This window comes from Lates calcarifer, unplaced genomic scaffold, assembly GCF_001640805.2.
Source record: "Lates calcarifer isolate ASB-BC8 unplaced genomic scaffold, TLL_Latcal_v3 _unitig_4588_quiver_3216, whole genome shotgun sequence".
In the NCBI taxonomy this organism is placed as follows: Eukaryota; Metazoa; Chordata; class Actinopteri; family Centropomidae; genus Lates; species Lates calcarifer.
Genome location: NW_026116989.1, coordinates 3,036 through 13,719, shown reverse-complemented (window position 1 = coordinate 13,719; position 10,684 = coordinate 3,036). Strand labels below are relative to the sequence as shown.

Genomic DNA, 10,684 nt, shown 5'->3' with positions numbered 1-10,684 from the left:
GTTTGATTATATCCAGTCAGTGACTAGCTTTCTAGCTCCACCCATTACTGCTGTATTCCTAATGGCTATCTTCTGGCCACGTGCCAATGAGCAGGTAGGTCTCTCTCTTACTGTAAACCCTAAAATGTACTGATTTTTGTTGTGGGGACTTGCTTTGCCTCCAAAAGGAAGGTGAGTTTCATCCATTATAACAACAATAGTCACCCTGACATAATCAATCAATCAATAAAACCTGCAGCCTGACTAAATGTCCTCTCTCTCCGCTGTACTGCCAGTAGTATAAACTAGGAATGGGCATTTCAATTACTTTTTGAAGTTGATTAATCAAGTCAATAGTGGTGACGTAATAATTAATTTGTGCCTCCATTCAAACCAAGATAATAATATGTGTCATGTTGAGTTATGTTTTTTCCACTGTAGTGTACAGATGCACTAACTTTACCTCCCAAGCTCCAATCATCATGAACGCATCTCAGACTAGTTCTCAGCAGTGTGTCTCTCATCTGTGCAGTGAGTCTAAAGCGCAGTACCTGAAGTGTTCCAGTCACCATCCATGTAATGTCAGGTGACTGTGACATGAGAGCTGTCCATGCATCAGTTGTTATTGCTACTTTCTTGGCTTCCATCAGAATCTTTTTCAGAGCTGTAGCTGCATATCGTTTGAAATCATTTAAGTCACCAAAGCTATTTGTTATTTGTTCCTGTCGTTTGTGTGTTTTTGGTACTATGAGTGTTTCAGTACTATGAATCCGCAAGTGCTGGCTGTCCGCCGGATGGCTGGACATTAAACATTTTCACTTGACTGCTTTATGAATGTTTCAAATCACGTCACTTTATATAATGTTATCTTAAATGTTTTTCTGATGTAAATGTAATCTTAAACCAGATGAAGGATTTTTGTCATCAGATGTCTGCATCTTCAGTAATCAGAGAAACAAACTGAGCAAACAGCCACTCTCAACGTCCTGTGTCCATGTTGCAGAGAAACATTGTTTTTTTTAAAACATGAAACTGCTTTATTCAATGTGGCCACGGTAAACAATTCCGCTCTCAGTAAAAACCTCCAGAATGACCTAAAAACAAGCTGGGCATCTAGAAACAACATGATCTAATGTTAGTGCAGGTTGGTTAACAGCCCACTGGTCCTTATTAAACAGATTTTGAAAGTGAAACTACTAAAACGATAACTCCTGTGAAGACCATTAAATGTTTACCGTGTCGATTAATCAACTAATCAATTATTCATGCACATTCCTAGTAAACCTAAACCTCATCATCCCATGGTATTATTGTGGTATTATGCACTCCCATGTTATTTTAACAACATCATCAAGTGTAGTGGCATCCTGTGTCCTTCCCGTTTGTGTTGCGCAAAGGTGAGTTTTATGGTCCTGATTTCACCTCAAATCCTCAACAACTGTTGGCGTTTGCTATTTTTCTTTGTAATTTTCCCATTTTTAAATAAACCCAATTAGGGTTTAGAAAATGGCATTTGTTACATAAGGTTACACACACACACACAAATCAATATTTGGTGGAATAACCCTGATTTTTAACAGCTTTCATGTCTTCTGGCATGCTCTCCACTTTGGGTGTTTATGCCTTCCTGGCTCAAAAAAAACAGCTCAGCTTTGTTTGATGGCTTGTGACATCCATCTTCCTCGTGATCACATTCCAGAGGTTTTCAATGGGGTTCAGGTCTGGAGATTGGGCTGGCCATGACAGGGTCTTGTTCTGGTGGTCCTTCATCCACACCTTGACTGACCAAGCTGTGTGGCATGGAGCATTGTCCTGCTGGAAAAACCAGTCTTCAGAGTTGGGGAACACTGTCAGAGCAGAAGGAAGCAAGTTTTCTTCAAGGATAACCTTGTACATGGCTTGATTCATGCATCCTTCGCAACGATGAAGCTGCCTGATTCCATCCTTGCTGAAGCACCCCCAGATCATCACCGATCCGCCACCAAATTTCACAGTGGGTGCAAGACACCATGGCTTGTAGGCTTATCCAGGTCTCTGTCTAACCATTAGACGCCAGCTGTTGGGCAAAGCTGAAAATTGACTCATTAGAGAAGATGACCTTACTCCAGGCTTCTATGGTCCAATCCTTATGGTCTTTTGCAAACCTCAGCCTGGTTCTTCTTTGCTTCTCATTGATGAAGGGCTTTTTTCTAGCTTTACTTACTTGAGCCCTGCCCCTAGGAGCCTGTTTCGAACTGTTCTTGCCGTGCACTTCACCCCAGTTGCCATTCTTTTTGTAGGTCACTTGATGTCATCCTACGGTTGCTGAATGACATTCGAATGAGTTGATGGTTATCCCGGTCAGTGGAGAGTCATTTTCACCCTCTGCCAGCCTGTAGCTTTGTTGTCCCCAATGTCTGCTGCTTGACCTTGTTCTTATGAACTACTGTCTTAGAAATTTTAAGGATGGAAGCAACCTGATGCTCACTGTATCCCTCTGCCAGTAAAGCCAGAATTGAACCCTTCTTTTCCTCACTCAAAACTTTTCTTTTCAACTCTTTTGGCATGGTCAGCACTTATTTTTTTGATACCAATTACTTTTTGAGGTACTACTAGCACTGTTTTTGCCATCCAGCTGGTCCTATTGCAAGAGGATAGTGATGACCACAGCAGTGTTTTTTATACTTTTCTTTGTTAAACAAGATTTGGTTCAGGTGTTCACCTAATCAATACCTCATTAAGTAGAATGAGGTGTGCTTGTGTTGGAATTCAACACTAGAATGGAATGGCTGTTTAAACATGTAGAGATGCTGATTTCAGAAAAATTTGAAGTGGTCTCTTAATTTTTTCCAGAGCTGTATATATGTATGTCTATATAAATAACAGCTTCAGTGCACCTTGGCATTGATTCTACAAGAACTCTGCTGGAGGGATGGAACATAATTTTTCCAAGAGAGATTGCCATAGTAGTAACAGAGCCACCAGATTGCCTCACTGTAGGGGTCAAACACACAGGCCCTGGACCTATGTCTTGGTGCTTTCTTATGTACCCAATTGGCATGAAAGGAAAGTTATACTTCCAGTGAAAGGGAATTCTAAATTCTTAAAATGGTTAGATATTTTTCCTCATTAAAATGACCTGATATTTCTGGGAAACCATGATGCCAAGTACATAGTCAAGACTTCCAGTTCCTGCAGCAGAAAAACATCCCCACATCACCAATTACCCCCCCATGCTTGACTGTGGTGATGGTATTCTTCTGGTCATAAGCCTGCCTTTTCTCACACCATACATACCGCTGGTCCATGTGTCTAAACAGTTCCAATTTTATCAGTCCATAGAATTGTCTCCAAAAACTCTGCAGTCTTGTTGAATAACTGTGACATAGCTATATTAAAAATATAGTGTTGCGCACATATACTACATCATACAATTATTTTATGTATCACTTGACTCATGATGTCATCCAAAGCAAGTAAATTATGGAGCGAGTAAGTGTAAATTGCTTTAAATAATTATCTTTGGATTATATTAGCCCACTTACAAGTTAAACCTGTAAATTATAATATTATAGTTATAATATTAACTTGCCCTTTAAACTTGACAAGTCCTTTCTCAGTCTGTTAAATAATAGCACTGAAATGGTCTTCAATGCAAAAGCAATGAGTGTCTTTGGGAGGAATCCAAAGGGATGTTATCAGGCGCAGTGACTTTACTCAATATTCACTCTCAGCAGGATTCTTGTCACATCCACTGTGTGGATCCTGACATTGGCAGGTCCTCTGGAGGGTGTAGACTTTGTATTCTTTGAGATCAAAATGAGCATAAACTGTAGTAAGCTCATTTGGAAAGTGGCCTCACACATGGTGGGGGCTATGATATTCTGGATTGCTTGCCACATATTCTTGGTGTTGTTGGTGTTGAGATCTCTCCCATCTCTGCAGATTTCTCCACTTTGTCTCCTTGATGCTAGCTGATTGTGCATATTGACAAAACCTTACTCCATTGAGGAGGTGAACGATGCCAGTGTGTTAAGCCAGTTCAATTCAATTATTTGTATGATGCCAGATCAAGCATACACTGTCTCAAGGTACTTTACAGAGTACAGTTGAGATTTTACATAATTATAGTGAGAAACCCAACAGTTCCCATAATGACGAGTGACGAAGAGTGGGAAGGAAAAACTCCAGAAGGACTGGACTCAGGTTGGACTCAGGTTGGACTCAGGCTGACGAATGAAAGTGCTGGCAAAATCAGCCAGACAAAACAACAGAAGTCTGCCCCTAGAGTCTGCTCACCGCATTGACAATCTATACAAGTCGCACTCAACTGACTCTTGTAAAAAATTAACTCAGCAGTCCTCCTCTGCTCTTTGCCAAACGCATGCTATCTCACATAGATCACTGCCATTGGTGGCTGCACTGACTGACAGGCTTCACAGCCTCTAGGCATAATCACACATTCACTGATCCTCAGAAAACTCACTAACTGCAGTAAAAGTCCTTTTAACCTTAACTGAACACAACACAGTCAACACAGTAACACTGTACCCAAACATGTCACTCGGATCTCTACAATGTCTTTGACTGAGTAAACAGTGTGTATAGGTTTCCAAAACAGTTTGATTTATTGAGAGGAACACTCATATATTTTGAATAAAGAAAAATACAGAACAGCTGTGCAGGTTTTTCCACAATGAGTTGGGTATATTTGATGAATTGTGAGAGCAGTTGGTAAAAGATAAATGCTGCAATATCAGCCTTTTACATGAACTCAGTCACACTGTGTCCGATTTTGACTACAGTTGGTTTATACTCCACCCCAGCAGTCAACAACAGTTCACAGATGCACTAACTTTACCTCCAAAGCCCAACACATCAACAATGCATCTCAGACTAGCAGTTATGTTGTCAGCAGTGTGTCTCATCTGTGCTGCAAGTCTGGAGCACAGAACGGGAAATGTTCCGGTTACCGTCCATGTAATGGCAGGTGATAGTGACATAAAACTCTGATGTGAGAGCTGTCCATGCAGCGGTTGTAATTGCTACTTTGTTGGCTTCTGTCAAGTTCTTTTTAGAGCTGTAGCTGCCTCATTGTACTTTTTTCAATCTGGCTGGTCCGTGAAGGCACGGTGTATTCGGTTTCCATGAGCCTTTGACAACTATTCCTCTGAGAACGCTAAAAGGACACGTATCGTCTGAAATCACCATTTCAAGTCATTTGTCATTTGTTCAAGTCACCAAGTCATTTGTTATTTGTTCTGTCATTTGCTGTCACATGAGCGTTTTTTTATTATTATTATTAATATGAAACTGCTTTATTTAGTGTTTCTACCCATTTTCCATACTTTGTTCGTTTGTTTTGGAGTTAATGAGACCTCAGTAGATAATTCATCCACTTCAGTGCACACTCGGCAGAAACAGAACCATAAACATTAGTTCCATGTCTCTATGAGGTAAAACATAAATCTCCTCCCACCCCCAACCAAATAAAGTTAGTCAATAAAATTTTGTCGATTCTTTAAAAAAAACATGTTGACTGTGCTTACTGTTTCAACTAATCCACTAATCAATTAGTCGTACACATCCCTACCATAAACCAAGATGGTGGAATCAAAAAATGGCCTCTAGAGCTGATGACATGGCATGTGGGGGAGGTTAGCAAAGGCATATTCCTTTGTTTAAAACCAAGTAAGAAGGTGCCAGGTTGAAAGGGGTAGGTTAGCAAGTTACATGCAAGACAGTGAGATGTACCCTCATTCCTATAAATGTGAATATGCCAACACTGATCAATAAACTGACTATAAGCAGATATAACAACAAAGCTCAGGTAGTGCATTAAATTGAAACAATACAGTACACTGACAAAAGTTTGCAGTCCTATGCTGAGCCATTCCTTACAAAAAGAAGTATAGCCCAAGTTTATTTTATTAGGAAAACCTAAATAAAGTTCAAGTATATTTCCCAAGTATACTTTATGTTATTATATATTAAGTAAAATGTACTTAAATGCACTAAATGTACTAGTAGTATACTTTTAAGTGTACAACTTCAGTACAAAACTGGCCTAAAAAAGTTATACTCTTAAGTATACTTTAAGTGTAAGAGAAGTATACTTTGAGTACACAGCTAATTTACATCTAAATTTTAAGTCAGCTCACTGTAAGCTGTCAGCTGATTTGCAGTCTATCCAAACTTACTTCAGTAGGGGAAAAATAAATAAGTCAGGTAAAAGTACATGTAATAATATTATGTAATTACTGTTGTAAAGAAGTAATCTGAACTGCAGTAACATTTTATGTTAGTACATTATTCCCTTCAACTGAGGGATATTTTTCTGTTATGTTCTGTTCTGTTAACTGAAGGATGTTTTCATTATAAATAGTTTTATTTTCAATGCTCTTTGATATATAAAACATCTGTCTGTTTCTGATCATTCCCCTCAAAGATGGGGTGGTGGTGGGGTTCAAACAGTTAATAAAAAACTAAGGTAAAAATGAAAATAAAAAGAGTGAGTGAGATAATATGTGGGCTACATGTATGGTAATGGTTATAATAGCAGCCAGTATGAATCAAGTCTGTTGCAATACTCTCATACCTTTGTCAGTATGCTAGGTAAAGTAAGCTAGGCTCCATTAAATTACCAAGGGCATTCAATTATTATTAGTTTTAATAATAATTAATAACTAGCTTTGAAAGGTAAGTTATCAGGGATGTTTGGCAGTTTGCTTTTTTGCTTTTTTTCTCTTTCACCAGTCTAGCCAAGCCAGTTCTCTCACTACATATGGCAGACTCACCATTGATAATAAGCCTCTCCCAGGGTAATTTCATTTAATTTACTAACTACTCCACCTCACTGAAGATGTCCCTCTACCTTGTCGTCATGTGCATGGTGGCCACATCCAAAAGCCCTCACTGACAGACAAGTCTGTCTTCAGGCCTCTTAAAAATGGCTAGATGCACTGTATCAGTATTGTCAGTCCTTTTGTCATTGGCTAATGACAAAGCCAGAAAACTACATGCTTCTTCAGCCAGCTGTGTCGTCAGATTTTCTGCTATTTCTCAGACTTTGTCTGCAATAGTTTTATCTGTCTCCATTCAACACAAACATGTATCCATTCTCCCATTTCTCATTAAACTACCTTCCCTCTACATTAACTTTTTCTTCTTGGACATTATGGAATGATTTACTTACTTTACTTTTTTAACCCAACTCCATCACTGACAAAAAAAAACAAAAAACTTCGTAGATAATGTCTGCCATCCAGTGGCAAAAAGCTTTCATTACACAGGCAACAAAATTGAGACATATTCACGGACTTCTATAAAGCACTATAAGCATTGTATTTTACAATAATCACAGTCTTTGAAAGCTTTTGCAGGCCACATAAAAAAAAATGAAGTGATGGGCTTGATTTGGCCCATGGGCCTTGAGTTTGACACATCTGCTCAAGGTATTAAAACTAGATTTTGATACCAGACATCTCTACAAGACAGGGGCACAAGATTGCAAATGTGTAACCTTAAATCTCTTTTCAGTTCAATGTCTTTTTTTGCCAGTTCCATATGACTCTGCATTTAATATTTTGTGTATGTGTGTCTCAGGGTGCATTCTGGGGTCTGATGACTGGCCTAGTGGTGGGACTGATCCGCATGGTTCTGGAGTTCTCCTATGTAGCTCCTTCCTGTGGTCAGCCTGGTCACCGGCCTGCTATCCTGGCTGATGTCCACTACCTGTACTTTGCTCTCATCCTGTTGGGTCTCACCTGCCTTATCATTGCTGCCGTCAGCTTGGCCACTGCCCCAATACCCAAAGAACATGTAAGGAACATGTCATACATTAATTTTATTTATGTTCTAATCTGTGAAATGAGAAACACTAGAAAAGTACAGAAGAAACTATCTATAAACCCATCAACAATCTGTGAAAAATACCTAAACTGCCATAAACAAGTATTCAGTGCTGCTATCCAAGCTGTGAATCAGCAGCAGTCAAAGGCTGTTACCTTATGACCTTGATGAATAGAGAGCCTAATCCTTCATAGAGGTATGCAAGGTATTACACATGAAAGTATATGTTACATTTAGTGTCACCTTCTATGCACTGCTCAAATTTAGTCCAGGAACTTCTCCCCAAAAGAAGGTGCAGAACAGTGGAAACAAAAACAGAACCGCTGACAGTGGCTACATGTTAGATTACTGCAGTGGGAAAGCTCCCACATAGTGAACATAATACATATCCTTAACTGGAAGGTAGACCATGAATTGTCAGTTGTGCTTTAAAGTTAAAGGAATGTCAAGAAAAAATACTATTAAACAAACATATGTGCTGGATCTCCTCTCCTGCCCAGCTGTACAGGCTGACCTGGTGGTCCAGATATAGCCAGGAGCCTAGGATCGACCTCACAGGTCCCCAGATGACTTCTGACCCAGTGAACTCTAACTTCAGCAATGACTCTGATCCTTTGCCAGCTTCCTGGTGGCAGAGAGCTGCTCTGTGGCTCTGTGGTCTGACTGGTCCGAACTCTGGCCCCGCACCTCCAGGAACTGAAAACAGTGAGCTGAATTCCTTGCAGGAGGACCCCCTCTGGCGAAGAGTCTGCAACATTAACGCTCTGCTGCTACTGGCTCTTAATGTGTTTCTCTGGGGATACTTGGCTTAATATGCAGGTGTCATAAAATCCTGGAAAGGATGTTATTAGTAAGGTTAAACAGGTATTTGGTTTTATGTTGAAAATGTATGATGACCTGAAAGCCTTGGTCCAGTGGCTAAACCAACCTATTGCTGTACTGGATCAGTAATCTATGCAACAACAGACTGTTGATTTAGAAGTGTCTTATCAGCAAAGACATTTACTATTTAATAATGATCATGTTCTACTTTGATTTAACCACTGACATGATCTACAACTGACTCACATGGTCTGTAATCACTTTTAATAAATGGAGAATTACAGAAAAGACAAAATGTTGTCCTGTAATTCACAATCCATGTTGTGCTCATCCTCAAAGTAATGGACCCTTTTTGGGTGTTCCAGTAAAGTGGTGCAACATAGTGAAAAGTTACAAAGGATGGCTCCTTGAGAGCAGGAAATGGTGGCTGGAACCCTGAGGACACTGGAATGAGGATAGGCCTGTGGCAGAGCTGGTCAAAGTGTTGTGAGAGTATTCGACCCACAATAAATGCCTTTGACCAGGATGATGGATGCTCGGAGACCATGCAGCGTAGAGCCATCTCTATCTCCTGGTTCTTCCTTTCAGTTTGGCTGTTGGACTGGGGTGGAACCCGGACGACAGACTGATGAAAATCAATTCTGCAGTCTCTTCGGCCAAAGGACATTTGGGCAGGGACACAAAGTGGGCCATTTTACTGAATCTGTCCACCACTGTTAGGATGGTGGTGTGTCCATTGGATGGTGGTAGACCGGTCACAAAGTCCAGGGAGATGTAGGACCAGAGCCGATGAGGCACTGGTAGCAGTTGCAGGAGCCTAGCGGGAGCCTGTCATGAGGACTTGTGCTGGTTACAGACAGGACAGGCAATCACAAACTCCCAGGTGTCCTCCTCTGCTGCAGAACCTCCTTCATGCCCTGAATCCCGGGGTGGCAGGTGAGTATGGAGCTGTGGACCCATTGCAGAACCTCAGACCTAAGAGGCTGAGGGACAAACAGGTGATCTGGAGGACAAGAATTGGGGCTGGGCTGGTCCTTCAGGGTGGCTTTAACCCTCTGTTCAATCTCCCAGGTGACAGAAGTGACCAGACAGCTGGAAGTATGGTGTCAGGAACAGGAGCAGAGTCATCCTTCCCCACGAACTGACGGGACAAGGTGTCAGGCTTGACATTGCCGGATAGGAAAGGGAGAGGTTGAATCTTCTGAAGAAGAAGGACCACCTGGCCTGCCTCGAGTTCATCCTCTTTGTGGACTGCATGTACTTGTTTACTTGTTATTGACGTACAGTAAGTCTCCATGGCCTTCCTTTATGGTGTGTACAGGGAATATAGACGTCCCTTGCTTGGCACTGTGCCCTGCTGCAGGTCGATTGCACAGTCAGATGATGTGGAGGCAGAGAGATCGCCTTTGCTTTGCTGAACACGTCCCAGAAGTCATGGTATTCATGAGGCACCCCTGACAGATCCAGAGCTGGACTGGAACAGATGGCCTGCTGAGGTGCAGCAGCTTGCTTGAGGCACACCTGGTGACAGGACAGACTCCATCCCAGTATGGCTCCTGTTGACCAGGCAATGTGGGAGTTATGGGGGAACCCAGGGTCAGGGGCAGATGAGGAGACTGCAGTATATGAAACTGGATGGTTGTTACGCTCCCCGAGGAATAATCTAGGGTTGGGGGGAAGCAACAAATAAAGAAATAATGTCCCGGGGGGGGATGGGAGAGCAAACAAGGTCGGAGACACTGTATAGTCAAGAAAAAAAAGGTTTATTCACTAACAAAAGACGCTGGTGCTCAAACCAAAGACAAAACAACCAAGGGACCAAGATAAACTATAACCACCACACACGAGTGCAATGCAGCATAGATAAATCCAAATTTCACACTCCAGAATGGAGTCCACTGGAAGCCACTGCTCCCACACACACACCCGACCGGCATACAGAGGCCCACTGGCCACGACTGGTGCCTCTCTCTCTCTTTTATGACTTCCGCTCCTAATCAGGAGCGGATATGGACTCAGGGCAAGACGATCACCTGGAAAGAAAGAAAAAAAA

General features: G+C 41.5%; 1 protein-coding gene across 2 annotated transcripts; it reads left to right on the top strand.

Annotated features, from left to right (window-relative positions):
* Window positions 1–6: 6 nt before the first annotated feature.
* LOC108900679 (sodium/glucose cotransporter 4-like) lies at window positions 7–8,852 on the top strand. 2 transcript variants are annotated; one of them, XM_051068460.1, is made up of 3 exons: window positions 7–94; window positions 7,564–7,779; window positions 8,318–8,852. In XM_051068460.1, the coding sequence occupies exons 1-3, from the start codon at window positions 62–64 to the stop codon at window positions 8,339–8,341; spliced, it is 273 nt and encodes a 90-aa protein (XP_050924417.1). In that variant the 5' UTR covers window positions 7–61; the 3' UTR covers window positions 8,342–8,852. The 2 variants fall into 2 exon arrangements, with proteins under 2 accessions (XP_050924417.1, XP_018557364.1); XM_018701848.2 differs by having other exon boundaries at window positions 8,310–8,852.
* Window positions 8,853–10,684: the final 1,832 nt, after the last annotated feature.

Bases quoted from the DNA above. Each gene is read 5' to 3' on its own strand.
- LOC108900679 (XM_018701848.2), top strand. From the start codon at position 62: ATGGCTATCTTCTGGCCACGTGCCAATGAGCAG. The intron at 95-7,563 runs GTAGGTCTCTCT...TGTGTGTCTCAG, and splicing joins GGCCACGTGCCAATGAGCAG to GGTGCATTCTGGGGTCTGAT. The intron at 7,780-8,309 runs GTAAGGAACATG...TCTCCTGCCCAG, and splicing joins CCCCAATACCCAAAGAACAT to CTGTACAGGCTGACCTGGTG.